We start from the raw sequence: 21907 nt of genomic DNA, 5'->3' as shown, positions 1-21907 counted from the left end.
AACATTAAAAATTACCATAATTAATAACTTTTCTAAAAACTTGTCGTAAAATATTAATTAAACCAAAGTTATAATCATTCTCGATAAAATGTCCTGTTAACCTTACAAATACTTAAAATCGGCTATAATATTTATTAATATTGATCGAATTTGTCGAATAAAATAATGTAAGATATTGATGTAAGGATATATAAACTTGACACTTATTAAATTAATTTGTATTAATTAAGTATATATTTTTAATTTAGAATAACGAATATAATTTATTACGTCATTTATTTAATGACAAGGTCATTAAAACTTTATTATCCGATAATTATCTTTTCTACACAACTAAAAAGGAATATTTTTCGTAGGTATACACATTAATTAATTGAACTTCAATGATTTTTCGTGGGACGTAGATATTTTTGTAACTAAACAAGAATGTTGTATATACATTTTTATAAAAACTATGGCTGTGAATTATTTATTTATAGAATATACATACTTCATAAAAAAATACACATAATTCAACGATATTAGTTTTTCTAGAAATATTTCATATTTACATAAACAAAGCTTATTAAAAATAAAACCACCTAATCAGTCTAATTTTACCGTTTAATATCTATTTAAAATATGTAAAAATTTCTATAGTTTTATGGAAAAATAATATAATATATGAACTACTAACCAATTGATAATTCAAGAATTATGATACCTCGTTTTTAATAATTGAAATTGAGTAAAAAAATAAAAAAACTTAATTATTTTGTATCACATGTGTAGTATAATATGTAGTTGCATCAAAAAAGTATTCCTATTTTTGAATGACTTTTGTTTGTTTCAATTTTTTTATTAAGTACAATTTGGGATGAAACAATACGCACTATCAAATTAAAAAGTAAACATGATACTTACGGTAATATATATGATAGTGACAAAAATCTGATTCAACTATAAATTTATATTTTATAATAATGATGATTGGTAAACATTTAATTTATTTTTAATATAAGCAAACTAATTATTTAATAAATTATAATTATGTTAGTAAGATTAACACGTTTACTGGAATTGGTAAATTAAGTTTTATTTTAATGCATCTGGTGAAGTGAGATAATCGACAGGCGGTTCTAAATTAGATTAAATATTGAACTCTAAACTTGTGTTAATTGAGTTGCTAAATTAATGTACTTGCATTCAATCTATAGGTTCATAATATTATGTATATATATACATTTATTATATACATATTTACTCGATGTAAATGGGAGTTTGATTTATATTAATTCTAAGCGAATGGGATGATTAACTACGCCACGCGTAATGCGTTTGTGTGATTATAAGTGTCTAACTATACATTAAGCAATACATTTTCTCATTTCTTTGTACTTAAATAATTTAATAGTAAATAAAGTAATAGATTAATAAACTTATTTGTAAAACAATTTGTGTATAATTGTTTTTCATATACTTACTTAGTATCTATACTTATTTAAATTAGGTACGTACATTAAACTTAGTGTATGAACATATTTTTTAGGTTAACATTTAAAAATGCGATAATTTATTAAATATTGAACCTTCACTAATTAAAAGAACTATTTGAATGTGCATTAATTGTTATACTATTATGCTTTAATACTTATGATATTATACAGAAATTTCTGACCACCCATTTGTAGAAATTCTATACTTTCCACAAATAACGTGAGATATTTTTTCTGATAATCGTTTACGTATTGTAGTGTTTTATATAAATCTAATAATAGATAATATGTTAGTATTAAAATAATATATTATACTATTATTATATTATTATGTTAAAGTATTCCGAAAATATGAAGATAACAACGAAGGTGTACAATAAAAATTGAATTTGTGTGACTGTTACCTAATGGGTATGGTATTAATAATATGCTGTTAAAATAATAAATTTGTATTTAAAAAAATCAAAAAATTATTGTATAACGGCGTTCTAGATAGGCTTTTTAGGTACACATATGTCGTGTGGTCGGTTTTACCGAAACGTTTTAAGAGGACGCTTTACCCGTATGTGTTGTCTCTGTCTTATACACGCGTAACATAGCTAAAACCTGTTTTGCGCCGGACAACTTTACTCCCTCGATTTTTTATCAAAACAATCAAAATTATAAATCCCATTGGGAAGAAATTTACCTGTGACGTAGCGTTTTAATTTTTTTGATAACATGAATGCAATTAAAGTTATCGGTTTGAGAACTTTAGGTTTTTTTCATTTAATTATTAAAAATTATTGGTTACCACTATCAAAAAAAAATTAAAACGCTACGTCACAGGTAAAGTTCTTTCCAATGGGATTTATAATTTTAGTAATTTTGATATAAATATTGAGGTAGTAAAGTTGTCCCGCGCCAAACAGTTTTTAACTATGTTACGCGTATATAAGACAGAGACAACACATGCTGGTATAGCGTCCTCTTAATGTATGGTAAGATTAATAATAATTTGCATAATTTATTATGACGCGTTTAGTATATTATTACGTCTTTGACAAAATATTAGGTAACTCAGAGTAAAATGTTTGTTATTATGCCAAGGACATAATTTTGATTTAAATTACACTTTATAAATAGATAACCTTTAAATTCATAAAATAGTTGTATTGAAATGTATCTAGCAATATCCAATTAATTATCGTTAAATGTTATCATAAGAATATAATTTTAACAAAAATTTATTACAGACTTAATATTTCTTTAGGTATACTAGAAATTATACAAATACAGTTATAGCGGTAAATCAAATAATAGTAGCACTAATAATAATGTGTTGTACACAATAGTATATAAAGGTATAAAGTATAAGTCATTATACTTATGAAAATATAACTATTTAAAATAAATTCGACGATTTTTTTATCAGAAGATCATAAACACTGCATTGAAAACTCAACCTTAGTATAACAAGACAAAATTACAAATTTTCACAAACTTTTCTCAGATTAGTCTTAGGTAACAACTTGACTCACGCAAACAAGATTTATAAAATGTCCATTGTAAAACTTATTGATATTTAGTATTGTATACAATGTGATAGAATGGACTATATTAATAATTTTGTAAAATCTTTTTAATTGTGTTTAAAGAAGATGATCGCGTTTATACTAAACTAATAGTTTTTAAATCTTAGTACAACAATTTTAATTTATTTTATTACAATTAGATTATTATCATAATATTGTACCTTAAATATTAGTTTAAATTATTATCAATGTTTATTATTTCTATTTACTAAATTTAAATTAAAATACAATTATAAATGCTTTTAATTAAAAAATTAAATATAATAACTTGTTTTGTTTTTGAAGTTCCACTCATCTGAATAATTTAAATTTGAATTACAAAGATTTTAGTTTCGGTCAGGTTTGAACCTGATTTAAAATCATAATAATATTTTAATTATCAATGGGAATGGTTTCAAGTAAAGTGTGTTTAAGAAAATTCACATTGTTATATTAATTTATTATAGAAGGATAATAATAAAAATATTAATTTAGCTATATTATAATAATGATAATATAATCTGTAATATGTTTTATGTGAACAAATATTTCAAGTATAATATTTTATATAATTTTTTTTTAAGGTACCTAATATGAATTCTATTTTCTATTCAGTGATCTTGAACTAAAACTAATATTTTCAGAAAGAATTCGGTAATACTGAAATACTATTTTTTTTAAAAGATTTTATATTGCTAAACATGTATTTTAAATACAATATTTGGATGGATCAAATTGTATTAAGACATTTTGAATTTTTGAAAGTGGCTTTAAAAGTTCAAAATAAAAACTGACTGAATTACGAGTTAAAATTAGGTTAAAAATACGCAAAACCATACGAAAATTTAAAAATCGTCAAAAAAGTATATTTTGATATTGCTAACCCTATTTTAATCCGAGGTCACTAGATAGAATATTTCGTGTTATTTTTAAAAGAAAATACTTAATATAGTGTATATAGGTACCGACATATATGTTTTTTACTTACACATCATTGGATATTATTACTCATCATATTTGCTTTTAGTATTTCTGTAATCTTATTTATTAAAAGAATGTTGTTCTTTGAAAAAAATTCGAAACAAAAAGATGATTTTATAATTTCAATACAGTTTCAGGTCAAAGTAACTACCTATATGATCATACATTTTACACCAAAAAAAAAAAAAAGAAGTTGAAAAAAAGATTTTGTTAAAAGCGTGTTATGAAAATATTATATGAACATGAATAATTCATTAAATAATATTAGTAGAGTTTATTATTTATAAAAATTAAATTATTTTTTGTGTACCGTTTATACTTAAATATTAATTATCATGCTTACAATATTAGCTTATTAAAATCTTAACACATTATATTTTTTAGGAATTTTCATTATTTTGCATCTAAAACTCTTGTTATATTAAAATCTTGAGAATTGAAATACACTATAAGTAAAAAAAAATTGTGGTATACAATTTTGATTTTTATAGATGACAAATTTATAGATTATAATCAGTACCTAGGTATGTTTAATAAAATACATAATTTGTTATGAGTAATCATAATGGTTATAACTTTCATACATATATGTATGTAAATACACGGACAATGTGTTTCAATAAATTATAGTTATTGCTTATTTGATATAATATAACACACAATATAATTAATTTTATATTTATTGTTTAAATATGGATAATTTTAAATATTTTTAATTTCGTAATTAGATTTTTATATTTGTTATTTATTGTTGTTCGTAATATTTAAAATTCGTTAAATAAATATTATTTAAAAACCAGACATTCACAAGATATTAAAAAGTATATTATTAATAAATTGTAATAAATAACCGTCGTACTAACAATTATTTCATTAAACAGATTTTGGTAACATTACCTGTTTGTTAGCCCAGGTGTAGGCAAACCATCTGATAACTCTAGCCTCTAGTTCCTTGGAAACCCGCCTGAAAGCCATATACTGTTTGACGCCGTCCATGCGGTTCTGGAACTCTACCCTGGCCACATTCATGTTGCTGATCATACTGCCGATATTTCCCACGATCGTGGCAAAAATGAGTACACCGGCGAGGAAATCGGCCACCACGAATACGTGTTCCAGTTCGTTTTCCGGCTGCGGTGTCTCACCTGCGAACCGAATGATTATTATACCTCATGTCATTTACCAAATTACGGTGTTTTGAGTTCATACATAAACTTCAACCGAGATATGTCTTAACAAATAGATGCATATTGTATACGCGCAAGGAGAAAGATATACTGAAAGAGAGATAAAAGATAACATTGGATTAAAGTGCATATAGTCGTACAGTGTTTTAGATTGGACGAAAATCACACTTTATCCCAGTAAAGCGTAAAAGAGAGTGATAGAGCTGTGTAGGTACGGTTATTTTTCTTGTGGTTCAATAGTCGTTTAACTTTAGTCCCCCTCCCATCGATACACTCTTATTTGAGTAGGTGCACTGGGCCACATTTATGTGGGCTAAAAAAATAAGCGATAACAATCGACCGGCGGAATACACAACGAATCCTTACATCGAATTTATGTAACAAAGTAAACCTCTTTGGACGGTCCACTAGAAACTTGCTGTAGATTTTGCTGTTTGTTGTTTGTACAAGAAATAAAGGAAGACAAAAGTTACAATTTAATTAAGCTCGTAACTTTTTCAATGAAATTGTTAGTTTTACTTTGGTATTGATCCTCATTACAGCATAATATTATTATGAAATGTACAAATAACATAAATCATCAAGAAAAGTTTTAACTAAATTGATTAGAGAAAATATACGACTTGTTGTAAGGTGTACAATCATGTTTCGTGTAACTACAACGTGTATCAGTAATAGTATATCGATTTAATATTTCAAAATTATTTTCTACCCGTTTGGATTACTGCAGAGATTAAAAGAAATTAAAACATGCTTTTCAGAAGATAAAAATTTGCTAATTGATCTAAAAATAAGAATAAACAATTAAGGTATTTCAACATCTATTTTATATTTATTTATTCGATAAAAACCGTTATTAAAAACAATAGTTCTTCGAACGAAATCTAATCGATTTTAATATAAAATTTAAGAGATGCATTTGACTCGGGGATTGAAACAACTAATCTTAATCAAAAAAATACTATTTGTATGATTCAAATATTATAATGTTCTGATAGTAATATAATGGCGGAACACGAAGAGTTACATACAGTTTTAACATCATCGTATTCGTATTACACTGTTATGATACGTCATATTTTATACAATATAATATTATTGAATATTAATGTTATGTATCTAATGGAGTATTGGAACATTTTATACTGATATTTTATGTATCACGTTTTTAAGGTTTAGCTATATTAAAAAAATGTTAAGTGACAGATTTTCCATCTTTGTCGAATTGAATAAGTGTCATTGGACGGCACTGTTAAACCATATAATGTGGAACACGTCCGTCTGTGTCGGATGTCATGCTCGAGGACGAACAATAGGTAAGTGCAATTTTCTTTCATCCGCTTTCATGTGGAGTTCGAATAAATACTCGTAATGTAAATAAACGTTTTTATACCGTATACGGAGGGTCAGCGTGAGGTTTAGAAAACAGCAATAGCTTTGTAATATTTTTTGTCGTTGAGAAAAAAATGTTCTGTTTTTTTTTCACCGTTCGCCGGGTGATTATTATCGACCATTTTTGTCGTGCTAAATATTCATGAGGCGGAGTTCTTTTACACGGCCATTCCCGATATAATATTCTGTGGTATTATATATTAGGCATAAAACTATGTGGGCGTAGTCGGTGTACCATATTATTATGTCACAACCTCAACGGGTTTGAGACTGACAACGATCGAAATGTAATAAATATTATTAACATAATATATGTTCATCCGTACTTGAAATAACTATATGTATGATTGATTACATTTAAATCATACGTAAAAATGTCCATCTTTTTCAAACGTTTACGGTTTTTAGTTTTTGACCATGGGATACAATATAATTTTTATATTTAATCTAAACAAGCGATAATATGGTAGAATTACTTTTTATAACTCGATTTAAAAGTATAAAGATAACGGTTAATATCACCGAAACTTGACAGCCTGACAATATAAAATAGTATCTGCTTCAAAAACATATATAATTTTCATCGATAAAATAATAATTTATTCTTTGAAGTATGAAATTACATAATTTAGGTATAATCCGCTATTTGTTATTTACTTGCATTTAAAGATACGGTACCATCATGATACCAGGTTATTAGGATTGAATAGTAAGACTGCAAACATAATACTATTATTAGTTTCCTTATCCATATTTATTCTGTATAGTAAATCACATCATCATTGATTAAATAGACAATTGTTGCTCTTGTATAGCTAATGATATCGAAATCTTTAACTAGAATTGTTAGACTTCCGTGCGCCGAGGAAGTGGCGAATGATAAAAAAAAAAAACAGTGTAAACACGTTCAAGACGTGTATTGATCATTGAAAAATTATTAAAACGAGTTTCAAACATATTATTATGTAATAACACTATTATATACTGCCGCGCTGTAGTAATAGGGTAATCGATTAAATATCACTATTACAATGCTATACAATAAAAAAAAAAAATGGCGTTTAGTTGAGTCGTATCGTCCGTATAATAATAAAATACGTCGTGCCGTTCGTTAGTAAAAGTTATTTCTATCGTTATATAATATGGTGACTAGACGTACTCTTTTTCGTAGGACAATACTCTTTTTGACGTGTGTCCTACTGTCCTTAACAATAGTGTTAAGTACACGATATTGTACACTATTTTTTTTAAAATTATTATGGGCTAATACGTGTTTATGTGTTTTTACTGTTTTTTATAATTTGATTATTAATTTATATTTTATGGTTCGACCTAAAGCATTCTTATTGGTTGGTAGCACGATTTAAGATATACTAAATCGTATATATTTAAGTTTTACACTTGGTATTTTTACCTTTAAAAAATAATCTATACTCCAGTTTAAGTTTACTTTAAATTCTTCAATATCAAGGTATTTTCATTATAAAGACACACACTAAATGAGTCGATATTATAATTTCAAATAATTGAAAGAAATGAAACAATTTTTATAGAAGGAGATGACCAATGGAAATATGGGTAAAACGGGTAGAATAGTATACGCATTGGGCAATTACGACAGAGAAGGAGCTAAGTTTTAGAATGTACTTATTTTTAAAATTTTATATCCGGTCACCATATAGTAGTTATATTGTACATCTTCCAATACAGAGATAATAATAATAATAATAATAATATATAGTGGTATAACCGATACCAAACTATTACCAACGAACGCGTTAAGATCGTATACCGTATAATATAAATGATGATTTTGGTAATTTATTCGTACACTCGGGCGTTTCGTAATCGGTGGACTGGGTTTCGCACGGCGGCCGGATCGGTAAGAAAATCTTTGTTACCCGCAAACAATAACAACGTGTGCGTGTGTGTGTTGTACACCGTTATTATTGTTATTTTCACTATTATTATTATTATTATTATTATACAATGGTCGGACCGCTGATTATTTCCCGTGCGACATACATTCCGCATTAGCATCGTCGCCGCGGCACGAAGAAAGGTGGAAAATACGGCAATCGAGAAAATCGAGACCACCGTCGTCACGTGACCACGATTTTCCTAGGGCCGTTTCGTGTCGGGGTGATGAATGACTGTGAATTCGCTCCGCGCGCATCCCGCGCCGCGCCACATGCAGCACCGTGAACGTCCCGTCGTGTTAACCGAACGCACTCGTTTTATTTTATTTATTTTTTTCCGCCGTTTCTTATATATTATTATAACGCACACCCGCGCACACATTTATACGCCGTGCGGTCGTGTGGGCATAATGTCTATAAGATTTTTTACGGGGTCCTCCGGCGGCGTTTCACTATTATTTTTTTTCCCCTTCATTTGTTTTAGCGGGCGCGACAGATGTTCGAGGACAAGATAAAATCGCCGGTCGAATCAGCACGAGCCGAGACGAATTATTAATCTTGCGCAGCTTCCGTCAGTCAAATGTCCATCACATTGCATTATATATTGTGTACAGCTAGTGTTATAAATGGCTGCAGGGTTTTTTTTCCCCCGCAGTTTTTCAGGCGTGTTTTTGTTTTAACACAAAAGTGGAGAAACTAAAAATTAATTTCTGACTAAAAGGTTAGGTGCTACTCTCGCCCACCTATACAATTATTATGATTTTTATATTTAAAAAAAACCTTTTACGCTCATAACTCAAATGATCGTACCTACTCTTCGTACAAACGTATATAATATGTATAAATATATTTATTATACTTTTTAAACCTTTTAAGCTTTAATGTAGGTTGCCAACACTATACCACACTTTCAACTTGCAATCTACATTTTCCCATTATGATTACAATACCAAGCTGTTATAACTTAAAATTTAATTTTTTTTTCTATTTTTAACAAGCTGATTTTCTTGTTCAGATAATCGTAATATTATATTTTATTTTGCAGCTGTTAACATACATTTTGTTTTTTTTTTATACCCAAAAAACAATTTTTTGTTAATATAAAGTTTTCAATAAAAATATATTATAAAAAAGTTAAGTTCAAGTTAAAATACATCATAAAAATACAAAATTATAGTTTATTATTGGTTAAATTAAAATAAACTTATGATACTACGAAAACCTTATTTTCACTAAAATTATCTCAAAATATAATTTTTAATAAACCAATTTAAAGCGAATTCCAAATGAATTTCTTCTACACTGAAATTTATTTATATTTATTATAATAATAAATTATACAATATATTTTTATTCATTTTTTGAAAATTTTTTGATTATTTGATTATATATTGTTTACATATATTTATTAGTTTTTGAAAAACCATCAAGATAGCATATTTGATGAATTTTATCACTTTTAATCATGTAAGAAGAACGGAGTAAGAAATATTTTTAAAAAATTAATGTTTGGTGTCTATAGTTATTGGGTTAAATATAAAAATATGTTGATGAAATCAACGACTTGTTAATAGCTGTTTAAAATAAAAAAAAAAAATACATGTCTAATAAACGAATAATTATACAATAGAAAAATGGTGATAAACTTTAGAAGCTGGAAAATATCCAATGATACGAAAAAAAATGTATAATAAATGATTTAATTTATTATTTCTTCCAGTTTATAATTTTGTTTAATTTGATTACTTTAGATGGATATATGTTTTTTGACATGTATCCATTGAAGAAAAAGAGTTCTAAAAGTTTGATTAGCTATTCTTGATAGTTTATGAAACAAAAAAGTGGTATTATACGGTTTTTTTTGTTGTTGTCATTTTTTAATATTTTAAGAAAATTGACATAAGCATTATGATAATTATTTATTTTAACTCATTAAAATAATTTAAGTAATCTTATAAAAAGTCATCACGTCATAATATAAATTCATAGTTGTTATGTACTACTTTTGTTTATAAAATTGTGAAAAATGATAAATTTATTGAAAAAGTTTTTTTGTTTAATTTAAAACTAATTAATCAACTAACGATCATATTAAATAATTTAGTATATCTCTAAATTATTCGTATTTCTATTCTAGTTTTGAGATTTAATACTATAGTATAGTCTTTATTTTTGTATATACGTAAAAATTATATAGGTACTCGTAAACTATTTTTATGAACTGTTATGATTATAATTACTACTTATAAACACGCTCTACCTATGGCGATTCCACTCAAAATATATTTTCTTCGACGGTTTACTATTAAATCTTAGTTTCAGTAAGAACTAGAGTAACTAGATATATCACATTAAATATGATTTCTTATTGATTTGGTCTTTAACAAATATTCATTATGATGAGCTATTATTCAAATATATTTGAATACCTATATTATTATTAAAAATATTGAGATTTCAACCGCTTAAACCTTTGGACAGTGGCCAATTTTGCATAAAATTATTATAGAATAAAACTTTTATTTGGCATAATGCCCATTTAATCACCTCAAGTGGACATCTTAATCTACGGTTTAAACCGTTTTACTAAAGAGAAAAAATTACAATTCCCAGAGACATTCGGCTAAGCATGCAAAGCACTTATATATAATTCTCTTTAATAGGTTTTTTTTTTTTATTACTCTTTCTTCTTCCTTTAAATACAAACTTTTTTCTACGCGTACTGCACGACGTTTTTAAACCATTGCATTACATTCAAAACATTTATTTTACAGGCATCATATTGCATTACTTTTCGATTAAATTCTACTGTCGATTGATATTTTTTCCTTACCTATAGTTGTGAGCGTGAGTGTCGACCAATAAAAACAGTAAATGTACTGTCTAGATAGCGATGAATTCCTAGCACCTTGCAAGTTGTACACCCAGTTGTCCGACCCAAATCCGATCACATAGCTTATAGCGAAGTATAAGCACGAGTTCCAGTGTATTAGTATAAGTATGGCAAACACCACCTTGCAAATGCGGAACACGTTTGGGTACCCGGTTTTGGTTTCCGTGCGGTCGAAGAACTCCAGCATCCTGGGTACTCGGAGCAGTCGATTGGCACGGACGATTACAGGACAGGGCAGAACGTCTGCCGAACAGCTGCCTGACGGCCACCACAAGTACGCCAAGTCGGTGGGAAGCAGGCTCAGAAAGTCTGATTTCCATTTAGACGTGCTGAAGTAGTTTTCCCGTAGCTTATGAGAATTGCGGACCATGAGACCTTGGTCCAGAAAACCTAAAAATAATGATAATAAAAATTGGTGTTAGTAAATGCTATGACTATTATTATTTGAAACGGACGATGATTGCTGAACTATAAAAATATAAAATGAAGTTAACCCGTATAAACGTATAATGAACAATTTCTTAAACGACCCAATTCTTATTTCCCGATAATAATTGAACCACGCCGTTGTTAACCCCATTGGTTAGTTATATATTTACGCGAAAAATAAAAGTCGATCGATGAACGTATTTTGAAAATTATTATTCCCGACGGAGAATAAAGAAATTACGGTGAAATTGTGTTGTAACGGTACCGTGTCAAGTTGGTTTTATAGAGATACTCGAGTTTTTCGTTTTGAATAATATTCCAATCTATGCCTTTAGAATATACGAAACTTTTTGTTTTAAGCGTAGTACATTAATTTCACGAGGAAGTCGAAGTTTACACTATTACTGTTATAGTGGTTTATCGATTTCTAATATATTGTTTTTTATTTTATAGATTTATAATCCATTTTAGGTACAATTAGTAACTGTGAATTGTGATAACAAAGTAAATATGACAAGAAAATATTCGCATTAATGGGATGGTTTTGGTAATCACCAGCTAGAAAACTACAATAACTAAATTTGTTTGCATCATTTAGTACGTATCTGAACCGTTTTTTTTCGTATCCTCTGTGCACATTACTCGAAGTGAGTTGGAAGGTAATTGTTTTATTAATGGATTGTTGCTAAAGTCTATAGCATTTAAATGTTATTATTGGCAGGTATTTTTAAATCTCTATGGACATTTTCGTTTATAAAATACCAGACAAAAGTGGTTATTTGCAGAGAACGTGATTATGAGATATTATCACGATCGTGCGCTCATAATATACATATGCCGGAATGGTTGTTCTTTGAAAAATCGTAATATTTTAATCGTATAAATGCGTAATATTGGGCACGGTCATCGCGGTTGTTACTCGGCGATCTTCATCGTGCCGTTTATTTCGACAAACTATACACGAGATATCTAAAACCAAAAAATCGACTGCTGTTGCTGGTGTATTACATGAAACGAACGCAATAATAGCACGTCGTCCGCAATTGAATTTTCAGATGGATCGAAAACGACACGATAATATAATAAACATGTATATGTTGTGTGCTGGATAATGTACATATACACGTGTTCATTGTGTTACCTGTCGTCTTGCGGTGGTGACGGCGTAAGATATATTATAATAAGTAATGACACATCGCGTCGAAAGCACGACGACGTATAAAGACGGATTTGGATTATTTTTTTTTTCGATTTCGTTCTTACGGTTATCGTCGTCCGGTTTGTATGGGATCGGTATAGTGACGGCTTACTGGTGTGTGTGTGTGTGGGGGTGGGGAGAGGAGTATGTGTGTGGAGTTTCTGTAGGTTATTTATTTATTTTTTATTCCGGTGTATAAAATACGGCACCGCACGTTGGTCGAAGGTTTGCAAACATATTATTATTATTATTTTTGTCCGGCACTCCGCAGTAGTGTATTGTGTGAATGTTTAGGCAAAAACGATCGCACGCACACATGCACCCACCTAAATACTCACACATACACACGAACATATATACATATATATAGAGAGACCTATTAATATTTACGAGACCTTAACGTATATCGTGCCCTAACCACCCCGACGCGCCGCTGTCGCCTCATGTATATAATATATTGTATACGTATATAAAATACTAGTCGCAATACGTATCGGTCCCCGAACGTTATTAATGATGTCCCCCGGAACTCGGTGGGACCGGATGTTGTAAATAAAAGTGCGTGCGCGCGCGCTTTATTTCCCAGTGTGATTTACTGCCGTCCGTCCTGAGCGTCAGACATATATGTGTGTGTGTGTGTGTGTGTGTGTGCAGTGTCCGCGTGCGAAAGGAATCGGCTCCTCTCCCCGACCCATCGCCAGTATCGTCGCGGGCAGTGAAAGAGCACCGCCGCCCCGCGAAAGCGAGAAATTTGTCGCACTTGGCAACCGAATCGCCCGGAAAAATGTAGCGATGCCACCCGATCAACCGTGTGGCGGGCTCGGGTTTGGTGTCCGCAGCTGTGTGCGCTGATGCACGTGCCGCACACGTATAGCGAACACGAACGACGTACGAACACAATGCCATCACAGCGTCTTGTCCGAATTCTTCGGGAAATCGATTTTTCACGCGCACGCACACAAACGAGTCGTCGACGATATATGATTGTCTGTAGCGCACTTGAATATCGATCGATCCGACGACGGCTCGCGACGTAATTATGATTTTGTACGCGCGTAAAAACACGGGCTAGGACCACGGAATAGGTTACCTGACCAGTATAATTTTCACGGGTATAGCGATATTTTTCACTTTTAAATTACTTGGAAAACGGTTGGAAGTCAATCGCCGACCGCATTGTATTATTATATTGTTATACAGACACGAATTATATGTTCGCGGATTCACGTTATTGGCTATTGCACGATTGCACGATATTATAGGTGTCTAATGTCTGATCCTATATCAGGTACGCGTTATGCCGGTTGGAAAACGGTGATTTATGAACTTTTGAAAAACGGTTAACGCCGAGGAAGATAAAATGGACATCGGAGACATGACAATGTGTTAATAGAAAAATCTTAAGTATATTAATACATAAGTAGTGAAAACGATAGTAAACTACGAATATTGGAAATAAAATTAAAATTATAACTTCTTGGATTATATTACAATTTACAAGTATAGAATAAACATCAAACAAATATTTTTGTGAGGCGATTTAAAACCTACCTCGTCGTGTTATTATTTGAGTGTACTATAGCGCTAATATTGAAATTAAATTGTTTGAAAATAATATAATACACTATAAATTATACACATAACATACTAATACGTGTTTGTAATTGTACATGATGTTGTACGTGATGTGTCCAAATATGTTATGGACAAACGATTGAATTCGTTACCAAAATTATATCGGATTGTATTACCATTAATACAGACACGATTATTTTTCAGAGAGCTTTTTATATTACTATATATTTTGTGTTTAAATCAAAAATAATTAAAACCTTATAATAGAGATTCAAATTAAAAGTTAAAGCTGTTCCTTATAAGTTATAATACTTTTAAATTTTAATTAATGTAAAATATTTATAACATTTTTTGTTTGTCTCAGTTTTTTTTTTTTTTTTTGATCTCGGGTTGTGTTTAATTGATTTTCTATACGCAGTCTTGGCATTTTTAAAAAGTATCGTTCTTTTCTTTAAAACATTTGACACAATGGTTTTTAATAAGAATTTTAAATTAGCTACGTGATATTATTAAATATGTAGAACTTTAAATACATTATTATATAAAAACAAAATTCCATTATAAACTGTAGTCATTGTTCTGTCACGATTTATCTGGAAGATGAATAAGATAATAATGATCGTATTATGATAGGCGATAAACAGGTTTGCAATCAGCGAATTAAAAATATTTAGGTAGGAACTACAAATTAAAATATTACGTAGAAACACTTGTTTAGAAAATAAATCTAACGAAATGATCAGCCAACAGGTCACCAAACGCTAGGCTAAATTTCTGACGTGCGCTTGGGAGTGGTAGTTTGGATAGACTCCCCTACTGCGAGCTAAATTTCTTCTCTCCAAATATTTTATAGTATATGAATTGAAAAAATATTAGGCTATTTTAAATCATGACTAATATTAATGAATATTATCTTTAACAATACTGTTCACGCTGACCGATATCGTATAAACTAACTGCAAGTGCTTAGTCACACTCGTTCCCTTTTTTCCCTCTTTTTCGTTTTTATTTTTTTTTTTAATTTTAATGACGATCATTATAGTTAATTTTTTTTTATAAATATTAATATTTCTGTCGAACAAATCACATGATTCGAATTGGTCGTAAATTTTGTTTTATAACAATAATAATAATAGCTATTATTATTATTATTATTATTATTATTTTACTACTACTATTATTTACACGTCATAACCAATTTATTGGAAATGTACTATCCACGAATGTGCGGTCAGGAAAATAGATATCAACGGTCGAGCTATAATATTACACTCTAATAAAGTACCGTGTTATCAATTTATTTTGCCATACCCGCGAGACAGGTGTGTAGTTGTACCACGTGGATTGCGTCGAATAGTGAATGCGTATATTGATATAATAATAATAATGATGATGATGATGATGATGATGATAGTGTACCTTATTCCGACACAGCACCCACGGTGTTCGACAGCGATTTACGTAAATGTATGTATTTACAATCAGTCGTGTGAGTACGGAATTACGTCATTCTCACGGTTTGCAGTATTCCGACGAACCGAGTCGACGAGACGCTCGCCGAATGCAAAATAATATTATAATATGTACACACATTCGACGGCAATATTACTATTCCACTGCAACTGCGTAGGATACAATAATCAATCTATGGTACTAGTGTATTGATGATTGACACGTAAAACTGACTCTTGTATTATAATATTCCTTTGATTAAGGAGAAACCTTATAGAAGAGGAACTGCTATTATCAACGTCTCAACGAAATGAAAAATCTGTTCACCGCACAGTTAGATTTTCAATGGTTATTTATTTTTAATTTATGTATACACTTATATTTTTGTTATAGAACCACGGAAATATGTGATTAATTAAAAATATACATTCACTAATAATGATTACACGATGACAAATGAAAGAAACAGAAGTACGGGGTGATCCATTTAATATAAAACACTTATTATATCTGCAGAAAACACTAACGTTTTTGAAAATATTTCCTTTACCTAATTTCAAGTCATTAAAAACGTCATTTTTTTTTTTACTATTTTTTATTGTTGTCATTTTAGATTTTGAGTGAAGTGATAAATGTATTATAATTTTACAATTATGTGTGTTTTTTTTTTGTGTATTCACACGAAAGTATTAAAAAAGTTGTTTCGATTTATAATTTTGATTGTGGTTACTGATAATAAATCGGATTTAGTTGTTACTTTTGAAAAGCCAATATTGAAAATTGCTAGTATTATTCAAAATAACCAGAAAAAAAAATTAATGAAAAGTGGATATTTGTACACAAGAAAAGTTTTCGATGAAATTGGTTTTGTTTTTTTTCTTGGAATTCAAAATCGAATAACAGTAGATACATACGATTTTTACCAAATGTTTCCATTAGCATTGTTTGTACATAATATCTTTATCGAAATATTTTGAGGTTTTCGTAGCTGTTTATGGTTATTTGACATATTTGATTTTATTTTTTTATAAATTTGAAATGTTATACAAAGTTCTGTATAAGTGATTTATACTAGAACTAAAATCTAAAAAAAAAATATACACTCGATTTTTTTTTTTATAGATATTTAAAGTTAAAATTCGGTTGATATTCGATGTCAAAACGTAGAATAACAATTTTAGTTAATTTTTTGTAATTCAAAAATATTTTTTTGTTGAATTTGAAACTTTTACTTATTATTATGTTTTTTTGTGCACAATAACATTTTAAAACATTTGGATTAATTTTATACTATAGTGCCTATCTATAGTTTATACTGCATCACTATGAATAATAAAATTAATTACCATAATAATTAATAGCAATATATTTTTACGATAATAGGATGACAGACCGGAAAAGATTAGGATCGATTTTTGTATTGCAATGGTTGAATTCAAATTTAACATATCCATTACAGTAACCTGCTCAATGGCGAGGTATACTCCTATTGTACAGCATATAGTGGATGGCTACTTACTTTCCCTCTTTTTAAGTTTTATTACTCTTGTACAACGACGACATACAATTTTATTTCATATTCCGTAACACAATAATTTATAGAAAAATTCAAATTTAAAAAAAATTAAACGTAGGACAAATTATTAGTTGTATTAAAAGTTTTAATGAGCGTAGTAGTGAATCAATATTTTGCGGCATACCCTTGTACCATTCCATTTCGCTTGTCTTAACTTTAAATGTTCGTAATAACTTTTAAACTATTTGTCCAAATTTTTTTGATTTTTAACAATTAAAATACTATCAACGCTCTTTGTATGTAAACACGCTATTCAGGGCACAACAATTAATTTCTGAAGATTTTCGGTGTCTTATATTTTGAAATTAAGTCTTTCAATATTCTAAATGTATTAAATATAATATTATTTGTAGATTATTGAGATAAGTTTATTATTTAGTTTAAAAGGTTATATCATGATAATAATTATGGCATCTATTCAATTACTCATAATTAACTCATATAATATAAATATTAATTAAAAAAAAAAATGTATAATAAAGAGAATGGAAATTTTTATACTATAAAATAAATAGTTTTAAAAGTGTGACAAAAATTGAAAATCAAGGGCAGCTTATATTTTTTTAAGTATAGATGGGTAGAAGGTGGGTACTTATTACTTGGGTTACGAATATTTAAAAAAATGTTTTTTTTATGCAAAAAGCAAATATATGTAAGATAAAATCATAACAACATTAAATAAATCCAAGTACCTTTTACAATGTTGCTGCAAACCTCCCAATACTTCTACAAGGTGTTGTATGTTATTATTCATATATCTAGGATACCTTTTAAACAATGTAATCACTCCGAGAAGTTTTATGGAATATTTTTTTTATTTCTTACTGAAAATCTTTTTAATCCTATTATGCTTGTAGGTACATGGTTATTTTTTCTTTTTAATATTTGAATAATGATGTACATAAATATATTTAAGTTATATTTTAAAATTTAACATGTTTTTACCTATTGAATGGAGCGTTGTATGGAAAGTATAGCGATAACAGTAAACAGTTATGAAATGAAATAGAAGTGTATCTTTAAATTACTAGAAAAATAAAGTTATCCTCTTAACAACAAAATAGATATTAGATTTATATGAAGTAAAAATATTATTATATTATTGAAGTTGTTTTTTTTTATACATATCACGTGGACTTTTGTAACGATTTGGCACTAAACTAAGAATTGTGAGGTGGGGTTTGGTAATAAAAAAATAAAATAAATAAATAAATAAATAAATAGCAACTCATAGAGGAGAAAAGTTAATTTAAAGCATTGGAATTTTTCCAAATATAAGATGGGCTTTAGTTGACATAAGTGAAAAATTATTTGTGGGCCAGAAATGTTTCCAAAACATTTATGGTGTGGCTATTAAGAAACCATCAGTAATATTTATTATACTGTTAATCGCGCATTACAGTATAGTTTGATAAATCGATAATTTTAAGTACTCCAATGCGCGAACTGTAATATAAGTAAATTAGGTTTAAATATATTATGTTTAAATTTACTTACATGTAATATGTTGTACCGCAGAAGTATAATACTTATAATAGATTCCAGCCTAGCTAATGGTTTTTAATTCGTATTTTTCTATCAGTTTTCAACATCAACAATTTTTGAAAAGCGTTCTAAAGTTTTGTGACTCCCTTATGGATCAATAATTAAATACAAACAGTACTTAAAAGATCATTAACCTCTAAAAAGTAGATTTTATTGTCTGATTAAAGGTCTAATTATTGGTCTTTAAAAATATTTGATTGTTTTTAATTTTTTTTTATCTGAGTTAGCTATAAGTTTGCTAGTTGCCTGGTTATAGATCAATTTAAATTTTAACCCTAAGGAAACAGTTCGTTGATTTTTAAAGTGAGTACCTAGTAATTTTATTTGAATTATACATATAAATAAAATTCTATTTTCATAGGTTTGGAAAGATAACTATTTATAATTTTAAAAATTTAATGATGTATGATGATATTATTAACGGTTTAAGAGATTTGGCTAACTATATAATGTTTATCGATTTGTAATAGTTAATTTATCAAAAATATCTATCAATATTGTTATAGTTGATATTACGAATGTCAACACGAAAAGTTTTTTTGAAAGGTTTGTCGTGATATATATGCACATTTATTCAATTTTTTATTATTTTATTAAACATGATAAGCTCTTCTTAAGAATCTGTATTTTTTGATTTTATTTTTAGAAGATTTGTACAATCAGAAATATTTCGCTCATAAATTATGTAATGAAATCGAATATTTCTCGAGTTAAAGTAGCTGAAAGTCTTGGGATATATTTAATTTGATTATTTTTAGTGTATCATTCGAAATTTGTAATGGAATGTATATTTTCAGTAGTAAAAATAGGTTTATATATCATTTAAGATTCAAATCAGAGCGATAAATGTAAGATTTTAGAATTTTGCGTTTTTTGTTTGTATCAGTAATTGATAAGCTATAGATGATATGATTTTATTATCAATTTTGAGGGTGGTTTTGGATACAAAATTGGATCTAGTTTGCACTTAAAAGGTTTTGAATTAAAAATTTCTAATATTTTTTATTTACGAATTTAACAATAAATTACAGAAAACCGGAATTTTACGATAAACCAAATTTTGGCTAATTGATTTCTTTATTTTGTTATTACTCTGAAATAAATGTTCCTAATAATTGGTTAATTTATCAATAAAAAAAATATTGAAAATGTTTAGTCGTGATATATAGTTTTTTATTAGCGTTAAAATTTAGAATTTTGACGAAATTCATGAAAATCTCAAAAAATACAAGGTTTATTGTAGTTATTTTTAATCTATATAAAAAAAACCAAATTGATATTTGATGAGCAATTGAAGTTTGAACAGTTTTTATGATATATAGATAATCCAAATACAACTCGTATAATGACTATTTTTTTTTTATTATCGATATTTGGTTTTTTAGTTAAAAAACGAAAAATCGTTGATACTTAACATTTTCTCAAAATGTTTATTTTATCATATTCATTACATGATAAAATTTTCAAAATGTCTTAACTCATTTTAAGCTAATTATAGGAACGCTAAATTAAATTTTTTTAAAAAAATTATTGTCTTGAAAACTTAATACAATATTCTACTCAAGTTCTTTATACATCTGTAAGGTTAGGTTTTTATATGCATTTGTGGTTAAAATTTTGAAGAAATTCGTCAAAATTGCAAAAAATTACAAGCTATTTCGTAGTTGAATATCCATATAAACTTTTTTCTTTATATTTAAGTTTTAAAAATTTAATACAAGATTTATCATAAGTAGTTCATACGGGAACCATAAACTCTAAAAAAAATATGTATAGTTATTATTTTTTATGGACGTTTTAAGTTTAAATTTGGACGAAATTACTTATTTAAACGATAAATAATGTTGTTAATTATTTTATTATAGTTTAAAAACATTATTCTTGGGAACTTAGAACTTTTACGTACATTATATTATTATGCATTTTACTATACGCATTACGTAATGACATTTTTGATTTATTTTAAAATATAATCTAATTATACGTAGAATCTATTTTTACCGTTTAACGGTATTTACAGAAATATGTAAATTTGAGTTATATAAGTTTATATTATGTGGTGAAATATATGTTATTATAATAATTAAATACTAATAATAGAATAAATGCAATATTTTTATTAAAAATTATTTCAATCAATTGTAGGTATTATAATATCCAAAAAGCAGATCACAAAATAAACTTCGTAATATAGGCTGACAGACTGTTTTCGCTCAGAATTATTTGTCATACATAAATATACAGTGTTATATTATTGAATTTAAATTTAACACAACTATAATAGTTACATTATATAATTCCACACCTAATGTATAATAGAGTGGTACCCACTTGTGTAACTTTCTTTCGATTGTAATAATTATTCAAGTAATTGTTATTTTTAATTTATATTACAGTGAAACCTGACTTAATGGACACCTCTTTTAATAGACAAAATGACCAAGGCCCGGAAAAATGATATATATTTCAATACATTTCGACCTGTCTATAACGGACTCTTTGTATATATTTTTACCCCGGTGATTTCATAACGGACAATAATCCTGGTTAAAATTCAAATGTAATATCTTAACAAGCTGACGGCAAATCAGAAAATTTTGAAATTAAGTCGTTTGAAAATTGTTTAGAAGCTCTCGAACAGCTTAATTGTCTGAAGAAGTTTTTTTTGTATAAAAGTAATGAAAAAGGGTTTTCACATGTGAGAAAATCCAACACGAGTTACCAAATCGAAG

At 28.0% G+C, this 21907-nt stretch overlaps 1 protein-coding gene across 3 annotated transcripts in view; it reads right to left on the bottom strand.

Annotated features, from left to right (window-relative positions):
* LOC113547913 (cyclic nucleotide-gated cation channel subunit A) overlaps positions 1–21907 on the bottom strand; it is a 179427-nt gene that overhangs the window by 18946 nt on the left and 138574 nt on the right. For all 3 annotated transcript variants that reach the window (XM_026948497.1, XM_026948499.1, XM_026948500.1), the window contains 2 exons: positions 11341–11790; positions 4907–5154 (listed from right to left, as the gene is read on the bottom strand). In XM_026948497.1, the coding sequence (XP_026804298.1) occupies positions 4907–5154; positions 11341–11790 (698 nt within the window). The remainder of the gene's footprint in view (positions 1–4906; positions 5155–11340; positions 11791–21907) is intronic.

Source organism: Rhopalosiphum maidis, chromosome 1, assembly GCF_003676215.2.
Source record: "Rhopalosiphum maidis isolate BTI-1 chromosome 1, ASM367621v3, whole genome shotgun sequence".
Lineage (NCBI taxonomy): Eukaryota > Metazoa > Arthropoda > Insecta > Hemiptera > Aphididae > Rhopalosiphum > Rhopalosiphum maidis.
The sequence above is the reverse complement of the archived record's forward strand: the minus strand, read 5'-3'. Positions and strand labels throughout refer to the sequence as shown.